Source organism: Tyto alba, unplaced genomic scaffold (assembly GCF_018691265.1).
Source record: "Tyto alba isolate M040663 unplaced genomic scaffold, T.alba_DEE_v4.0 Super-Scaffold_1000006, whole genome shotgun sequence".
Lineage (NCBI taxonomy): Eukaryota > Metazoa > Chordata > Aves > Strigiformes > Tytonidae > Tyto > Tyto alba.
This window is the reverse complement of record NW_024881272.1, coordinates 9258225-9278502: the sequence shown is the minus strand read 5'-3', so window position 1 is coordinate 9278502 and position 20278 is coordinate 9258225. Positions and strand designations below refer to the sequence as shown.

Genomic DNA, 20278 nt, shown 5'->3' with positions numbered 1-20278 from the left:
TGGAAATACTTGATCTAAAAATCATTAATTTTCCTTTTCTGTCCTCGTTTGCAAGTGTAATAGTTAGACATCTGTGGAAAATTATAGGAAAATCGTATTAGCTCTGCATGACACAAATAATGGTATTAGGGTTTGCACTTTATCCTGTAACTTTGGTAAATCTGATTTATCATCCTGTTGAAAGATGCACATATTACTTCAAAAAATTGGAGTTAAAAGGGTTGTAACAGGAAGGTATAAGTTAATAGCACAGATTTTCTTTGTGAGGTGCACAAGGCATGCCATTTAGAAGTGTTAAGTCAACAGCAATCATTCACACTCTCCAGACGACAGAATTTTTGCCTTCCAGGCACATATGATATGTTTGGACTTGCTACCTTCACAGGAAGGCAAGGAACTTACCAAACACTGGTGTCATTGGGTAAAAGCAATGAATTTCTAGAAAAATTAAAGATTCAGAGTAATCCATCTCAAAAATCAATACTTTACAATTTATCAATCACGTTATGGCACTGTTGCTGTAAAAATGAATCTGGCCCTATGCAAGCAGCTGTTTCCTCAGACACAGGTGTGGACTTATAGCTTTTTCCTAACTTTAAAATACTTAATAAATTTTCCTTACATTGTGATCAATTTCCAATAGTAGAAAACCTGCTGTCTGTTGCAGTTATTAGCTACATACTCAGCAAATGTAAAAGCTATGTCAATTTACCTTGTGACCTAAATCAGTGTTTTGCAGGATCAGCTAGCTTACCCAGGGAGAAAGATACAAGTTAGCCAAGTCAGACGACTACTTCATTAAGTGTTTCAGTTGCACATTGTAATAAAGGAAATGGCATGATGAAAAAGCTATCATTTTTAGCATGTAAATCTTAACCTGAAAGTTCCCATATAGACTTTTTCTGACATTTCAAGTAATATAGAAACTACGTATCACTTCCTCCAGAGCCTAAAACCACAGCAAAATAAACAAAAAGTTAAGCTAAGCTAAATCATGATTGCCTGTAGCCATTGTAGAAATGTGAGTCCTTTGATGGTCCTGAACCTCCTCATCTTACCATCATTTTACGACACAGCAGAACCCCTGTTTCTCTGTCCTGTTGCTACAAGCTTCAAGGTTATTGCTGGTTTTTAAGGAGTCTTTTAGTCTGCAGACAGTGCCATACACTGCATTGCTAAATGTGTAGGAACACGCTTAATGTAAGAAACATTAAGGGCTGCATTAAAGAAAACCAGACATTTATCTCTGTATTTCAAATATAAACTTTATGTCCTGTTTTACTGCTATAAACAAAGATATTTGACGTGCATATAATATGGTCAAAGGTTAGCAATATAGTACTCATCAGCTGAATTATTTTTACAGAAACAGTAAGTGGGCAGGTACTGCAATACAACAGAAAAGACGGAAGACTGAGAAAACCACTGGAAGAAAATGCTGTGAAAGAAACAATGGACAGTATGCAAGAAAGCTTTGCAACAGCTTGAGATAGCCTGGGAATGACGACTTATGCATTTGTACTGTTTTGCCCCCCAAATCCTATTATTAAGCAATGGCCACAATTCACTTATTTTTCCATTTTTCTATGATGTATCTCTTCCCAGATACACTACCACATGCAATGGACATTATTTCCTGCTGCAAGAGATACTGTATATTCGAGGAGCTAAAAATTATAAAATATTTACACCCACCCCCTCCCCTGATGTGACTGGTAACACATCTGAAGGCATTAATCCCAGAAATAACAGTATAAATCACGATTCCAGAGTATAAGAGAAACAGTTTTAAAAATGTTGCACGATACGTACAAAGAACTGTTGGGCTAGCAATGGCAAATTTATTACTGTTTTGACTTGCAAACTCTGTGAAAGATGAGAATATTTTGAAGATACCTGTGTGACATTTGAGGACCATCACGTATTAAATGGATAAATCCTTGACATATTCAGTGCATTTAACAGATTTTTGGCAGATTTTGTTCTGCTAAAGTTCTCAAAGGCTATTTCTTGCTTTTGGAATGGCTAGAGAACACAGCCTTCTTCAGTCTGCATCGGTGTAAAAATAAACCTCCCAAGAGACAAATTATTAAATGCAGAGTTCTCCTTACCCATAATTTCTTATGTAGCTTAGGTACCATATTGATTGTCTCACGTTGTACAGCCAAATGTCAAATATGTTCTGAAAAAATTTCAACATATGGAGAGCACTGAATTTTGATACATTACAAAAGTAATGATGTAAAAAATTACAACGTGCATCATGAGAGATGCACATTTATTCTCAATGGACTAATAGCATGACTGTACCTGCATATAAACACAAAATTACCTGTAATTTTGTATTTCCTTAATTCTATACTTACAAGATCATCCAGCTGCCTTGGTATCTGGGAAAAGGCTAAATGAACAGAGCAATAGTACTCACTAAAGCCAGAAAAATCAAGATTAAAAGTGAAAAATAATAAAATTTAAGAGAGACTTTATATCGAGTCAATTTGTGCATCATTCAATTTGATAAAGTTAAAACAAGATTACTGGGAAGGTAATTTAGAGCATTAATCCACTGAACACAAATAAATTTGTTGTACACAGACTTCACAATCAACTGTTGTAAACGTATTTCAGTTTAGTACTCGCACTTTAGGAAGCTTTTCTACGTTTGGGTTTGTTTGGGGTGGTTCTTTTTTCCCCACCATCTTTAATCCCATTATTCCCTTTTTAGCAACTTTTCAGCAACCAGACTAATTGCTTCCATCATGCATAAAACACAGGGTCTTTCATACAAGTTTTATTACGGAATAAAAAGATCTCTCTCCAGTGGAAAATGCAATCTAAGTTTCACACATGACAGCTGTTCTCAAGAATACTAGAATGAAGAATGCCTGGTAGACAACAAAAACAAGCTCCACAATAGAGTATGTAAAAAGATCATCTCCTTCACTGCAGTGATCGTGAATCGCAACACCGGAATTGAGGAAGGGGTCAGCCAAGATTTTCCACTACATACAAGGAGGCAGCTGGTGAAAGTAGCATTCAGTTACACTATTTTTTTCTGTGACCATGTGAACTTTTTAAGAGCAAGCTGCAGAATTCATCAGTAACAGCCCTAGAAAACAATCAAATCTACGCTTTCTGCTCTTGGGATTAGTATTAGTTGCTGTGGACAACTCACAACTCCTATGAAATTGTAAATAGCTCTGACTATTACAAGTGTTGAATAGCATCTGAAAAACAAGAAACAAGTATAATTTTTTTATTTTCTTCACTGCTCATAATTTTGTTAAATTAGATCTGTCTCTCACAAAATCAATAACCAAGAAAAGTAATGTGGTGCTCCTCCTCCAGCTGCTGAACCAAGGTTGACAGGTAATTTCGTGTTTAGATTTCATTCAGTCTCAGGTTAAGATCGACTCAACTCAGTGGAGCTCAGGATAATTGTTCACCATTACGCTCCTAATACATAACTGCAGTATCAGGGAGAAATCTACAGTTTAAGTTCCTTGGAGAATAACTAGAGACATAAAAATAATCAAGGAAATAACTAGTATGCCTTCAATATTTTTATGTTCACAACCTTCAAAGCTTCATTATTACGGGCCAAAACTAAACTAGAAAGAAGCATGGAGAAGTATTCAGTAGGTCATAATTGCCTTTTCCAAAAAATACATATTTTTTCAAGTTTCTAAACAAATCTGTGATATGCAATATGGAGGAGCTTATGCTTCTCGTGTTTCCACTGCCCTGTTCGGGCACTGATGATGGTGGGACAGAGGAATAATTCATGGATGTGCACCGAGCTGAGGTCCTTGGGAAGCTTGCAGGTTTGGGAGATACAAGCAGAAGTGAGTCAAGGAAGAAGATGAGGGGCTGGATGGGTCTGCTGGTTCGGATTTCAAGACGGCAGGAACAAGTGAAAAATCAGAAGCAGTTTCTTTAAGGTATTTTTTACATCTTGTTTTGGCATTAAAGATCCATTCAGTATTATGGAACTACAGGGTTGGTATTGACTGATAGGAACAAGAGAAAGGTGTTTTTTGCTGCTTCCTTTATGGTTGACCACTGCATTTAGAAAGACATCTCACCTTTGTAAGTCCTCAAGGTATTTTTGCTAAGAATTATCACAAGTTGGACTTGAGCTGATACTAAACTATTAACTCCACAGAACCATCGATAATATAGTCCAGATCTTAAATAATAGGTCAAGCGGTGAGGCACATAAAAACATGTAAGATTTATCAAAGCAGTCATTAAACACAAGTTTATGGCAGTTAAGTGAGAGTTTAAAGACTTAACCTCATGAGGAGATTTTATTCTCCTTTCATTCAATAGTGACTGTCCCCATCAGATTGTTATCTGATTTCATTTTAACTAGAACCTTCAAAACCCCTGTTAAAATTCGGGTCCACTCACACAGTTAGGCCAGAATTTATAATCTGCAAACTCATTTAACCAAACCTTCAAGCAACTGCAGCTAAAGATTTACTCTGACAGTTTTCAGTGATACACGGAAGAACCTTGTGAAGCAAGTAACCATTTTTTTCTGAATTTGAAATAAAACAAACTAGAGCAAAAGAATTTACAGATGGAAATAAAAAACCATAAACCAAGATATTTTTCTTACAGATTTTATGTACCACCTCAAATCTTTCAGTTTTACATGTGAACTAGTCTCTGCAATAAAGTTTCAAACATTTGAGATTGTTCTTTGCATTTGCATTCTTAATAAAAAGTTATAAAATTTTTGTTTAAAGAAAAATTAACATAGTAAATCAGTCTGGATACGTGGCCTGTCACTGTGTACTACCTACTAATGACTTTTGCTTGATTAAATCTCATTATTCTCAAAGTTGCCCTCTATGATAGCATCACCACTGAGAATAATAATCTACAGACAAGTCAATGACGGCTGAACAATGGACTCGATGTTACCCACCGGATCACAGTTCCATTAAGAAACCATCTTTATCTTTGTCAAGTGCATGAGCTTCACTTGAACAACTTCATACTTGAAGAGATCTGTTTTCAATCACTGCCTCAGAATTGCTGTATCATGTTAACAGCCTTACGATAAAACCAAACCAAGGAAGGTAAACTACACAATTGCTATTGAAGTATGGAACTGTTCAGAAAATGAAAGCAGAACTGCCATCTCTCTTCAAAAAAATCAGTTAAGTAACAAATGAGCAACTCAGATTATGACACTCACAGATTCCAGTTTGTGGCACATTTTTCCACAGATGTGTTGAACTGTAACCTACTTGGCCAACCGTTTCTTCAGGCAGGGATTTTAATTTTTCATGAACGCATTGCTCTAATAAAGTACTTGGCATTAGTTATGGCTTTTGAATTAAAATGCATTCATGACATTAAATTTTAAAATCACTAAGCCATTAATTTTGACCGGCTTTTTTTTTCGTATAGTGTTTGCAAGAATTAGCAACTAAGTGCATATTTCACCAGCAAAAGAATGAAAGCTGTACTAATAAAACTTACTTTTGCAGGTCCCTGCAAAGAATGGTAATATTTTATACACTGTCTGCATATCAAATGAAAGCCAAAACCAAATTTGCTGTTCTGATAAAGGCCTATCTGTCAAATATCACATAATAGTTCAAGTTATGATCAAGGGCAACTTAACACACAATCCGCTATCTACATTTTCTTCTGTATTCAGAAATAAAAAGGTTTACAGCATTGCAGAACAGTTCTATAAATAGGCTAGCTCAAGCACTGACTTTAGTACCTATTTGTGAGACTACCTTGCTACAAAAATTTCCTGGTAATAACTAAACAGCTGAGCCTACTCAACTGAGGATGCTGATCTGCAATTTCTCCAGGTATGCAAGTCCTTGCAGCTGCCCTACTTTACTTGCAAAAAATCCCCCTTTTGTCTGCTTTGTTCAGGGTAGCATTCAGAAAGCTCAAATCATATAAATCACTGGTATTTTAGTTTTTGATATAAAGTAATGACTTCAGATATATCTACTGGCCCCTATAACCTTGCTACTAAAAGAAATAATCACCTGCTGACAGTATGGGAGCCCAATAGCAGACTTCAAACAAGTTTTCAACCTGTTTTATCTTGCTTCATCTCATTCATCTTGTACTTCTGAAACAGGGTACAGTTATGACACTTAAGATGTTTAATAGAAACAGCCAATTTGATATCCGATTCCCATGCTAGTACCGTTCTACTGTTCAATAAACTACAGTCAGTGAAGTAGCTCAGTTTTAGTTATACATTTTAATTGAGTACAATTTACACTTTATATACCTCTAAGTAGTGCATCAAATTTGCTCAACAATAAGAATGCAGCTCACTAAAACAGATGTCTGATCCTCCAGCTTCCCCACTTCTTAGTATCAGTTTTCTTTATTACTCTACATTAACTTGCAGATAAATTAAGCATAACATAAGTGTCTAAAATTCCAGCTGTGTTGCAAAATGCTGCTGTAAGGCTAAATTTTTAAGTCCAAGTAGTTTCATAATCTATGTGCAGTTATTTATGAAAGCAGCAGGAATGCTATTCTGACAACCTAATTAAACTTCCAATAATGTCAGCAGGAATCTGATTGCAAAATGGCTCATTTTATAAACATCACTACTTTTATGACTGACAAAAATATGCATGATCAGGTGCCAACTCCTTCACAAATATGTATTTTACAACTTGTGTTGTAAATTGCTTGCAAGTACAAAATTCTAAGATGTTAAAGGTCTATGCTCAATCCATAAAAAAATGGCACAGTTCATACAAATATTTCATGGATTTTGCTCTTCCGCCAGTTTCACTTCCATGTAACTTCACTAGTTTCAGAGGAGTTACTCCCACTATATACATAAATTTACATCTAAATCAAGTTATCTCCTGTATAGAATATTGGATCTGGGGTTACACATGCGTTTAAGACACGAGTGAAATACAGGACAGAGAGAAGATAACTGGACCTTGCCTATTTCAAGACCACTATATAGTCTCTATATCAGTGTGCAAATGAAGCACACATTTCTTCAGAATTTGCTTTTTAAGTTTGCTGCCCATTGTAGAAGTCTCTTTAAAACTGCATGGACCATGAAGTACCGATTAAGTCCGAAAAAAATTACATTTCTAACTGGAAATGCTTGAGAATTAGAAAACCAATACATGATATCCCACTACTCAAAGCAGTAATGAACCCTAAACTGAACCACTTCCTCATGGTGGCAATTGCTGTGTTGATAGCCATTACAGCTTTTCTATTTATACTACAGGTTAAAACAAAACACTGAATGTTTTAGCTCACTCATGTATGACATGAGTACATTCAAAATAAGCCTAAATATTGGGAAAAAACAGTCATTTGTTACTGATGAAATGCCCATACAAACAGGAGACCTTCTAGTAGTTCTGTATTGCCTGCTCTTCTCAGACACTTCATAGGATCTATTCAGAAATCCAGTGTCAACTTCTAATCTTGGAGTCACTGGGTTTTTTTGTTTGGTGTTTTGTTTTGTTTTGTTTGTTTGTTTGTTTTTATGTTTCCATTAAGACCATTTAATAATAGCAGTCTCAATATAGCAAGGATGGAAATGTAATTAGAAGTTAGACCTTACAGTCCTCGTAAATTTAAGGCATAGTTTTAAAAACCTCTTAAGGAGATGTGCCTTCTGGTTTTATTACAAGTGAAGGTAACATCAAACAAAAAGCAAAACTAAAGATTAGGTCGAACATTTTACTTCTGTCAAACTTTAAATGTAAAGTATGTTAAAAAACACATGGTCTGGAATTTCAAGAACAGCAATATAAATGTGTATTTTCTATCCCAGAAAAAAATCCATGCACGTGTTACAGTGTTTGATCATTCTCTACATTCACTGGTATGCAACATCAACTTAACATTATTAAATAGATACAGAGATACCATAAGTTCATACAAATACCAGGGTCTTCTGGCCTCAGTTATACTGTAGATCAAGCAAATCTGTTCTTTGGTAATTGGAGTAGGCTCATTTTCCGTTCCAATGCAGGACTGTTATGAGGCCATATTAACCACTCATCTCAGAAAATTAGAACTCCTGGGCTATTTCTGACACAATAAAATAATATTAGAGGTGGTATTAGAGGTATAAATGCAAAGAAGTTATATTTATTCATTCCTTCTGGTGACTGTTTCAGGAAAAAAAAAAAAAATCCAAAGTCTCTCCTTCTCTATTCACTGTTTAATCTAGGTTAACATTTAGACTCATATGTAAAGGTATTTTGATAGATGGGGATGTACACAAGCACACTTTCAGTTTAAATAAAGAGACCTGTGTGGAGAATGGCAATTTAAAGTTAACATGACTTGAAGGTATTCCTATAATAAAGTTTAAAGATTTAGTAAACTGGGACATTACAAATCCAAAAAAATGTTTCTAGATTTTTCATCTTCCCTTTTTCAACAAAGACTGACAGAATATACATATACAGGTTGACATTTTGATTTATCCAAAACAAGTTTCACTTTGCTCAGTTTGCAAATTCTATTGACTAAAATGTAGTATCATTCACAACAAAATATTTTCAGTAAGTGAAACAATAAGCAAATAAAACCAAAACAAAGCTCAGAAGCTAAGTGGTTTAAAAAGCCCGGTAACACCTATGTGTGCATAAGTGTGTCTATTTTTTTTTTTTTTATACATTATATATATAGACACACACACACATATATACACACACACACGTGCGCACATGCGCACACGCACACACATACATTTGTAACCTGCAGTGAAGATCATTCTATTTTCTAATAAGGAACAAAACACATTATTTAAAAATGTGGCTAATTTAACAAAACAGAGAAGAAACTGCTGCTATCAAAATATACAATTTGGATTGCAGACTAGAAGGCTAACAACATTAAAAAAATAGTTTTAAGCAAAACCCCTTTGCTTCTGAATAACAACAGGTATCAACCTGCCATAGCATGAAGCATCCAAACAAGATTTTATAAAAAGTTTAAACTGTGACCCTTCTTCATTTGTAAAGTTCTTGACGTATCATACAGTGCGAGCTCTGGTCTCCAGACTGGAGCCCCTTTCATTTTTCTCAATCCATACTTCAGGAAATAAATGGCAGCTGAAGGATTCAGAATCTCAAGTGAGATTTGTGCTTTACCATATACCTGAAAAAAAAAAAATAACAGAAGATAGCATTAATACTCTTTTAATATTTATAGAAATTTTACTCTCGAGCATAGTATGCATAGGCTTTGTTAAAACAAAATTCTTAGAGAATTAGCAAGTTGCCAAAGAGATGCAATGTCTTATATGACATACAGCTCTATATTATACACAATATTTGTCCCACTAAAAGACAGCCAGCTAAAACCTTTGCTTAGAAGAAAATGTATGTTTTCCAAGACATCACATGACTTCTAACTCTGTTGTTAAAGGTAACTCTAGTTTATCCTGGGAATTCAGATATACAGTTTAGCTGAGACTTTTAAATAAGAAGCCATAGAAAGTGTGATGCTTGGAATTATTTTGACAATTCCCATAAGATTTTTATTTTTGAAGTTCACTCAATCATTCAAGCAGTTTGCTGTGCAATCAACATGAAAATATTAAACATTCATGAAATGCATGGGCTTCTCCCTTCCCTCAATATTTCTTCAACTGCTTCATGATAATAAAGTTCCTTCTCTACAACATGAAAAAGGCATTGCAATGAACTTCCTATTCAGAGAGTGTTCTGAACCACAGAGAAGCAGAGTCAGAAGCAATGCTGCTCTTCAGAGAGCTGCTGGTGCTTCTCCATCCCTCACTTCTCACTAAAGGCAGGGCTAAGTACTTGGAAGGCCCCAAAGACACAGAAGCATCAGCAGTCCCAAACTAATTATGTGCCATATCTTTTTTACTTCCTTCCTCTTCTACCCAGTGATGTGGACTCAGGGGCATGAGGGTAAGATAATGCTTTCTGGCTCTTCAACTTAAGGTGGTTCCTTGCCTTTTCTAGTCTGTCATCTAGTGATGTGGAGAGAGAACGGAGGAGAGCTTGTAAGCTCAGAACTGCAGTCCCAGGGGAGGGCTGGGGGTACAAAGGAAAACTCTACACTACCTAGCTTGTTCTCCATTCTTTCCCTTCTGCCTAATGGGAGGTGGGGAATCATGGTACTAATTGATGGATAATAGCAACTATCCATCCCTTAAATCCATGCATATTATACTTTGAATATTATTATTATAGTCTGTAATAAAATACAGTAGTATATATTTAACTGCATCATCAGGGAAAATCTAAACAAGCAGTATTTTCAAGCTAAAACACAGTTTAGTTGTTTAGGTTGCATACAATTCCCTTGTTGTCATAACATTTCATTCCCACCAAACATCATAAAAGCATAAGCATAAAAGTTTTTTAACATGAAACATACCTGTCCAAAGTTTCCCAGAAGCGTAGAAATACTGGCCTGTCCAAGTGTCTTTTGTGGTAGCTTAGTTCTAACACTGTTACATCCCACTTTTGTACATTTGGATCCAGACGTACTTCATCGTATTTGAGATGAAATGCTTTAACTACAGGAAACAGGAAAACAGTCAGTGTACAAACATGGTGACTTTACAGTGTTTAATTATTAATCAGAGAGAATTCCCACCCCACCCCTCTTTATTTCAGAATAGAGCCTGAAAACAAAATTAATGAGCCCATCTCTCCAAGTCAAATAGTTAATAAAGGGCACTGAACTAAACATTGTGGTTGGTGGCCACTACCGGGCTCTCAGGCTATTGCAGGCTTAAGCGAAAAGGGCAGCCCCTATTTTTAGATGCACAGATTCCAAGAGAACAGCAGAAACTCACTGCCAAGTGAAACACATTTTCTTTGGGACACAAAAGTGTTCTTTCTGAAAATCTCTGAACTTTCCAAGAATTTTTTTTTTTTTTAAAAAAAAGCAGCATGTCTGAGACTGCTGAGAAAGCAGTCTGGCTACTGACGGAAAGTCTGTGTAGCAGACTGATAGCAGAATGCCAGTGTAACCCCCAAACACTATACATGAAGCGTTCTGAGAAATTTAGTAACTGCCAACTTCCCCTGATCTAGTACTCAGTTAAAAATGGCAAAATATTAAGTTATTTTGTTCTTGGGAAGTATAGTCACATGTGAATTACGTAAAGCCAAAGCATTAACACAGTGAGTATTAAAATGTTGCAATTCTTCTTGATTTCCTTAGCCCAGTCATAATTTTGACATAATCCAGTGTGAAGTATTTAAGTCTTATACAACTCCTATCTGATATATTTTCGATTTTGTATATTTCTGGAGAAGTAAAGCAGGAACATTTAACTAGACTTGTGGAAACTAGTTATATTTAATGCCATGGTCATATCTTTTCTGGTACCATACACTCTATTTTTCCTTCTACAAAATCCACCTACAATTTCAGCCAACTGGCTAAAATAAATAAATACATACAATAAAACCAGTCCCCTTTTCCATATACAAGTCAATCTATAAAATGATATATCTAGGAACTTTCTAGAATATTGATATCTGAAATGAGCTTTTTTTTTTTTTCCCCCCCGATAAACCAACTAAGTGATCATCTGGCTTGTAACATTGCCAGATAAATTTCCAAGCTTTGTGAATGAAAATTAAGAATATATATACATTATCTTTGATACACAATGTTACATGTTTTAAAATAACTCCAGAGAAAGCAAATAAAGATATACCAGGGCTATGCATTTACAGAAAACTTAATCCTGCATTAAGGTTAAATGATATTTAGCAGAAGACAATCCACTTCTGCATCTGAGGAAAATCAGTATTAAAGCCCACTAATGTGCTCTAGAGTCAAGACTTTTAAAATGGTATTGAAAATTAAGTATTTGTTAATTGAAGTGACATCATTCAAAATTTCATCTCAAACATTCACTTCCAGATGCAAAAATAAGCTTGTTTGCTAAATGAACATTAAACCCTCAGACCACATGTAAAGGCAGCGAAGGAAAACAATTTTAGAGACTCAACTAACAAAATGCTACATGACCTAGCAGTTGAACAAATAAAACCAGTTTGACAGGCTCTGGTCCGATACAAATTTTATTGAAGAATTCTTTACGGTAAGCTACCTGCTTGTTTTCCAGATGACGTGATAAGCTTTGAAGATTTATCACTACAGACCCAGCGACTTATATGAAGAAATGCAAACTGCAGATGAAACAATAAACTGTTGCAGATCCCAGAAACCACATTTTTGAAGACTGTTGAGGACTATAAATATGGGCAAAGCGACAGCTTCAGGAACAGGTAAACATGTACAACCAGACTGATGTTGTCTGTGCTCTCTCCATTTACACTGCTGTTGTTTTGAGGAGTGAGTAAAGTAATTGGGTAAAGCCCGGGAAATACTCTTATCAAGTATTTTAAAAATACCTCACTTGGAAACAACAGAATGCATTTCTAAAATTAAAAAGAGGTCCATTTCAGTGTATCTTCACAAGAGTCAAGTAAGAGAAGATATCCTTCTTTCACTTCAAAAATGGAATTAGTACACCTTCAGACTGAACTACGCAGGCTATGATTTTGATCTTTTGTCATAGTGAAGACTTCAAAAATGCTGAAGCATGCTATAACAATCCCTATGACCCTCTATACATTTATATATACATAATGTTAAAAATAATAAGAACTAGCATGCAACTACTGGCTAGACTTTAAATATTTAACAGCATTTTTCTTGGTTTTGCTTTTCACAATTCCCATTTTCTCTCTATCTTCATTCTGAAGTGTTATTTTCTTCTTTCATTAGTCTCTTTTGTTAAGCTCTCTCCTGTGGTGTATTTTTTCTTTTACATGGACTTTCAAGGCTCTTTCACTCTCCTCATGTTCATTCTCCATCCCCCTTTAAGAAACTCATTCTAATTCTCTGTTCATAGACAGCATTCTGTCTGACTGTTTTCTTTTTTTGCTCCTTACCAAACTAGCATTCTCTTTCTGGCTTCTACTTTACATATCAAAAATTTGTGCACAAAACCTGATCAAGCTTGTTTCCTCATCACATTGACAGATATCAAGACTGAGCTAAAGTGTTCTTTGGTTTGGTTTTTTTTTCCTCGTGTGTATGCATTGGTTTAGTGGTGGTGGATGTTTTGGTTTTCCCTTTTTGTGTGTTTTTTTTTTTTTTTTTTTTTTTAATTAATAAATTTGTAGCTCAGAAACCACCGAATACTGTAAGAAAGTCTATTTTCTAGGGCAGCCTCATAATTAAGCAACAGAGAACAGAAGCTGACAATTTCTTTAGATATTATCACACACCTTATAGTGAGAAGAGTGAACAGTGCAAGTAAAGTACAGTGACTCAAGGTATACTGGACATAATTGTGGTAACTTAAAAAAAAAACTGTTCAGATCTATACAGTGGTAACATCTAGCTCACAACTTAATAGTATTTCTAGCTTATTAAACTTTCAAGTTTTTGTCAGACAGCAAATCATATTTGTAAAGCTTAGAGTGAAATGCTAGGTGATTAATCCTCTGTTCAAAGCAGTAATGAAATCTGAAGACAGCCCGTAAACCTATTATCTATGAAACATTACAACATACATTGTCTTTTCACTTTTTTTTTTTTTTTTTTTTAAGAAGCTTGGAAAGAAAATGCATACACCAGCTATTTCTGATCCTCTTGTAAAGATGACAGCTCTGAGAAGATTTCCATAGGCTTCCACAGGTCAGAACAGAAGAATTGCAGAGGGCACATTAATACTTGCCACCTGTGGAAAGATCTAAGCCCCTGTCTTTTCAACCACCCCAGTCCAACAGCACTTTGGCAGTACTTGGCCATAAGCACAGACACCTCACAAAAAAACACCAAACAGAATAAGAACCCCGTGAACACTTCAAAACAAATAACACCCTTACTTTTTGCAAAGATATCAACAGGTGATCCGTCAGGTAAGAGCCAAGGCCAGCCTTTGAACTGCCAGGCAGGACCCTGTACGAACACTGCCACCACACGATCCCTACCAACACAGAAAGAGACGGACATGTTCATGGCCTAGAACATTTAAATTACATGCTTTCTTAAACAGGCAATATACCTTAGCATAATTTCTTATTTTAGTAACAGCAGAATAGCACATTTACAACTACATTTACAGCACAACTGCTTTTTTTTCTGTGAAGCAAAAAAACCCCAAATTCATGCGATTCTTCTGGACTTTTAGTTCCGTCCCTTTGCAGAATACTCAATTTCTCATGCTACATTTATAAGAAGCCAGTGTTTATTTCTGCTCATTTATAAAAAGTGCTCAAACATTTTAGAGATAATCTTCTATGAACAAAACAGTAAAGTGATATGTATCAATTTAAAAGGCTTTATTCTGAATATTGTTAACTTAAATTCTAAAAATTTAATAGAGGAGACAGCTTCTGAATTTCTGCAAAGGGCATAATTTATTGTAAGGGTATGGGACCATTAATTGCAGACTTATTTTTTTTAGATGGCAGGTAAGATGAAGCTTTTACATTAATAAAATTTGAAAGAACACCTTTGAGAACAAACGGCCTCCCACATATGTTCTATCTTTTTCTTGAACATTTACATCATCCAACCATGGTTTCTACCTGCTAGGACAAATAATTACCTCCTTAATCTAATCCCTCAATTTAATCCATCATTCAGTCTATCAAATACCAAATGGAAAAGAATAACTGAGGTGGAGTTTAGGGTTCTTCTTGTTTGTTTCTGTTGTTTGTTTTTTTAATACAGACTAAAGCTTTGCCATTTAAAATGATGTTGCAGGTTTTGTCATGGCTAACAGAAAACAGTGGCAACATATTAATTTCTATATACTAATATCTGATTCTCCCTTGGATAAAAACAAGCTGCAAACCCCACACCACTTCACCTCTTTGGTCAGAAGTACTTCAGGAACCATTTTAGATGGTTCGTAAAGGTTTGACCATAAAGCATTTTAAGTGTTATTTGATATTTAGAATTTCAAACCCACCGATTTCTGATTAGTTCAAGTTCTCAATACAGAGAAGAATAAATTTAGGAATAGGACCTTTTGAAGTATACCTCTCTTAAGATCTACTTTGGATGTTACAAACCCACCAAAAACATCATTGTGTGTGTCTAGAATTTTCACACTTGTGAGGAAGTAGTAAAAATGTTGCCTAATTCAATATATCAAATAACAATAAGATGCTTTTCCAGAATTTTCCTGCTTAATGAGAAGTATGTTTTCATAGCGTTGAAGAACAGGCTACAGACAAAATAACACCTGTTTCCGGTTTCTTCTTAGAAGCTACCTATGATTCCTTTTTCTCAGCTGGGGCTCTCCCTTCAGAAGTAAGCTTCCAGCACTGATTCCAATTCAATGAATCTGATTCAATACCAAAATTACAGTTCCGTCTTTACTGTCTGATGTGTTTTCTTTCTTTCCTTTTCAAAGTATTAAAAAATTCATGTCAGATGCTGAAAGCCTGCAAATGTATTTTCACAACAGACTCTCATTCAGAAAGCAGACAAGAAAAGTTTTTTCTCTCAAATCATGTTTCAGTGACTTGCACACTACATCATCATGAACCAGAAAAAACTAGTATTCTGGAACAGTTCAGGCAAACCTAAAAAATTAGTTGTGCTGCTCATACTGTTAAAATGTAGAGTGTTTCAATTCCTTAAGACCTTCTAAATAAGTTTTGTTTCATACTATTTTCACCTTAAGAGAAGACTTCTATACAGTTAACAGTCAAATCCATTCTTATTTCTGTATCTTCACTTTTTATAGATTTTAGCAGCATTTTATTGGTCCCCTCCAAATTTTGCATTCTCCTGCTTAAGAAATTTTACAAAGGGGAAACATGTTTTACCAGTCTTGTGGCATAAGTTTCAGAGGTTGGTCTACTACTCGATAAGGTACAGTAACGCTGACTGTAGTTCCCCCAGGCTGCATCTGGTCCTTCCTTCTCTGTATTAGAGTTTCATTCTCTCGTTGACAGCCTTGTTTCTTCTTTTCATCTGAGGGTACAAACCTTGGGGAATAAAGAAACATTCAGTAGACAAAAGCAATTTATTTGATGTAATCAGCAGGAAAAGTAACAACTTCAGCAGAACTTTGTATTACTGGCAACAGTCACTGAAGACATCTCATTTACACTATACCAAGCCTCCATCACTACTCATTCTGAGCAGCAAAAAACGTAAGAATAATATTTCATAAACCCTTATGATAAAAAACAGTTGTACTAAAAGGTTCTCTGCACCTCAAAACTACAGCCTGACCTGTTCTCATATATTCGTGGCACTCCTTGCTGACCTTACCCAACACACTTGGCAGGTAAGGAGCAAGATCACATCCTGCTAAATGGCTAGAACTCATTCTTTTTAGTGATCAAGGGTAACATAGGGAAGCTTGAGCACCAAGAAACAATTGCTGCCTGGAGCAAATTTTAAAGCCCTTGCTCTTGGAGCCATCAGAATTACGTTTTTTTAAGAGAGCTGGGATTTTTGGTCAAAAAGGTTTTTGAGTGAGGTTTTATTTTTTTGGATGATGGTGATTTTACATTATTAATGAGTCATCTGGTTACTATGATGTGCAATACTACAATTCTGTTTTTTTGGTGTGGGTTTTGTTTTGGTTGGTTGTGGGTTTTTTTGTTGTTGTTGTTTTGCTTTTTTTTTTTTTTTTTTTTTTTCCATGTCTTATGTAATCTCTGTACAACAGAAAAATAAAAGCTTAAGATGCAACCCCTGCAAATGAATTGCAGATCTTTTATTTTTCAGCCCCCCACCTTAAAAAAAAGGCAACTACATTTCGAGAGTCTCCTCTTTATGGTGGTGATAAAATAAAATACACAGAACAGTTCTAAAAACTGGCATCATAAATGTGAGAGTAGTGTAAGCCTTTTTATTGATTAATTTCAGTGAATTTTGTCAAAAGGAAAGATAATGAAATCATGTATTTTATAGAACTGTATGTCACAGAAAGGTCACCTGATGTGACCAGTATCACCTACCAGGGCCAGCAAAAGCAGAGCTCAGACCCTCTCCTAATGTTCTATTCCAATCCACCCAGCTGCACTACTAACACTCTGCACTACTAACACTCTCTGCTGCTGACATTTAATTTCCAAAACTTCTGACATAAAGAAACACTATGTTTCACTTAACTGCAAAAGTTATCATGAGTACTGGTGCTACATTTTAAAAACACAGTACTCTACATAATTGGTAAGATTTCTCTTCATTATAGGACAGATGGTGCTTTTTAAAAATTTACTACCTTTTTCGGGTAAGTTGTTTGTAACATTTCTATTTGTTCTCTTCAACCTATTCTTATTTGAATACTAAAAACTAATTTGAATGTGCTTAAACAGGCAGACTGCACATCCTATTGCTGGAAAAATAGAAAAAAGGAATGAATGATGAAATATGAAGAGAAGTTCATTATTCAGTCAACTTGAAAATACCAGGTTTTGCCAACATCCTATATTCAGTAAGAAAATGGCATTTTGGGGGAAAAAACTTAAACATGTTTTAAGGTAGCACATGGAAAATGTCAATAAACTTGCAGGCAAAACTATTTTAGTTTCCTAATGTGAATATACAGATGAAGCCCCCTGATACTCTTCATGATTTAACACTGTTTCAAAACCAGAAAGTCACAATCAGTTTCTGAAGTGAGCAAAGATATACAACTGCACTGGAAAACTAAGAAAAAACTCAACTGCAAGTGACTATGAATTGTGTGTTAAGGCTGACTAGTATTGCAACTACAGAAAAAGCATTACAGAACTTAAGTGATAAGTGACACATTAAATTATCCTTATCTGTCTAGTACATGTGAAACAACACCATTCTAAAGAAAATCCAGACAAGAGAACTATACAGAACACACTGGGAAAAAGTATGCTTCGGCCACCTAGAATACTATAAAGTAAATGTTAAGACAGTAATTTCACCAATAATTGAAGTAATTAGAACACAGTTAATATTTACATATATTGTTTCTATCACAACTGACTGATACATACAATTGCATGCTTCACACAGAAGCGTTCAACACAGTTCTACTTTGGAAAAAGCTACCCAACGTGACATCAGAATGAAGTATTTCTAGTCAAGTTGCTAGTTAAAAACTCAAAAGTGAAGTGCAACTCCAATCATGAGCATACCTAATGGCCTGTCCTGCCATCATGTTGCAGGCTTTGCTTTGCCAATACTAACTGATAGGAAACTATTTTATAACTTACAATGAAGATTTGCTTGGTAGTCTTGAGCTTTTAAGAAAACCATTCATGAGGCTCTCTTCACCCATCAGAACTAAGGAACTTGGGTTGGAAAGATGGAGATATATGTGTTTTGTTTTGTTTTGTTTTTTAATTATTTTTTTGTTTTGTTGTTGTGGTTTGGTTTTTTTTTTTTAATTACAAAAAACAACCACTCAAACACCTTTTACCCAAAGGGCAAGGTGTATATGAAAAGCCAGGACCACCTAAAACAGTGGAGAGCTTGAGAAGAATTTTGTTCTTTATTACCTGTCCCATGCACTAAATGAGAACAAACTCTTACAGGATATGTAAACAAAAACCAAACAGCCATACATACATTACCGTGATAATCAAATTTTCATATGAACAGCTATCTAAAAGGTCACATATTTAATTTAATTTGTAAATGTGAGGAAGCAAACACATTTTAAATGGAAACAGGAAACCTAGCCATCCCTGCCAAATTAGACAAGAAACATATTGGTATTCTACAGAGTCTAACAATTTCACCACTCTGAGACCCCTCAAATTTCACTGAAAATGGGATTCCCAATTCTCTGCTTCTGGCTTCAAATGTTTCTGTGTTTAAGAATTAATGTCAACAGTAGTTCATTGACAGTTTCTCTGCATCTCAGCTAGAAATTTTGTTACAGCCATTAAAGCACAATTAGGTTTTACCTCACATATGTATCTTCTAGAAAATAGCTTCAGTTTTATTTACTGTAAAAGTCTGAGTGTTTTTGAACACATTTCTCCAGGACAGAACAAAAAGCATTGTTATCTGAATTTTCTGAAGAAAAAAATATCAATGAGCAAATGCACATGGAACAGTAAAGAAGGTACAGTCATCTTCTCTACGATGACTTTCCTTTTTGTAAGGGAAGCATTGAAGGAATTGCTTACATGTATGTCACTTATTCCTGTATTCTGTGTGCGTAAAGCTTACAGAAAAATTTATGAAATATATTCTTGCATTTCCAGGAACCATTGATTCAGTAAATATACTAAAAGCCATGTGCTCAAGAATTGAAAATCAATAGAAATTACTGTATGATTATAAATACACTCATGGCTCACTCCATCACTACCTGGATATAAAAGACAAACTTAAGAAATCTGAGTATTAAAGAAAACACCAAAAAACCCCATCTTCTCTTGGGAATTATTTGCCACAATACTATAGCTGGTGGCTTAACTACACGTTTGTACTTGACACCTTTTCAATCATCCAACACACTAGAAACGTGTTGTGTAACCTGAGTGTGCAGGAACTTAAATTTTTGTATTGCTGCTTCAGATTACTAATCCCTAGCAAAAAACCCAAAATTCCATATCTACTTACAATCCAATTTTTATACCCCTACTGGGAAATGAATAGCGCTCAATTCTCTTGCTGTTAATTGCCAAAATCATTATCCACATGAAAACTGGTGCGCACCCTCACTTCACAAAGCCAGCCAGTCTCTCTCCTAAGGTAACAGGCAAGCAATTGAACAAGATCAAAGTACGGGACATAACTGGTACAATACTATCCACTGAACTGCCAGAGCTGCCCATGCCTAGGCTCTAAACTCGCATCAATTGTAGCATTAACTTTAAAACACTTTCACTGAGGTCAGGTCAGCACTTTCTGGCCCCCCATTCAGACATACTGAAAAATGCATGAACAGAGAATAAAGCAACTCCAATGCTGGACAGTGGCTGAGATTATCAAAATATACATTTGATTGTGTTTAGAACTGGAGACTTATTTTCACAACCCTCTCCATATTTTTGCTATATTACAGTATCAAAATATACCTATTTTTGCAAGAGAACAAAGCTTTTTTTATGGTAATACATCATCTCTGAATGTTTCAGAGAGTTTGCTCAATATCAAAGCAGGACAAATCTCAGTGAGTTGCCTGACCACATATGGTGAAACATATCATGAGTAAAAGCATGGTCATAATAAAAATACATAATCATCATTGAATCATTTACATCTGCCTGATATAACTCACGCCTTGCTTTTGTTCCATGTAAAGCAGAAGCATTGC

General features: G+C 35.3%; 1 protein-coding gene across 1 annotated transcript in view; it reads right to left on the bottom strand.

The window, feature by feature from the left end:
- Window positions 1-4612: 4612 nt before the first annotated feature.
- CDC73 (cell division cycle 73) overlaps window positions 4613-20278 on the bottom strand; it is a 113945-nt gene continuing 98279 nt past the window's right edge. Inside the window, exons 14-17 of the mRNA XM_032998543.2 lie at window positions 15840-16001; window positions 13884-13984; window positions 10399-10540; window positions 4613-9147 (exon numbers count right to left, since the gene is read on the bottom strand). Of these exons, the coding sequence (XP_032854434.2) occupies window positions 9111-9147; window positions 10399-10540; window positions 13884-13984; window positions 15840-16001 (442 nt within the window). The 3' untranslated portion in view covers window positions 4613-9110. The remainder of the gene's footprint in view (window positions 9148-10398; window positions 10541-13883; window positions 13985-15839; window positions 16002-20278) is intronic.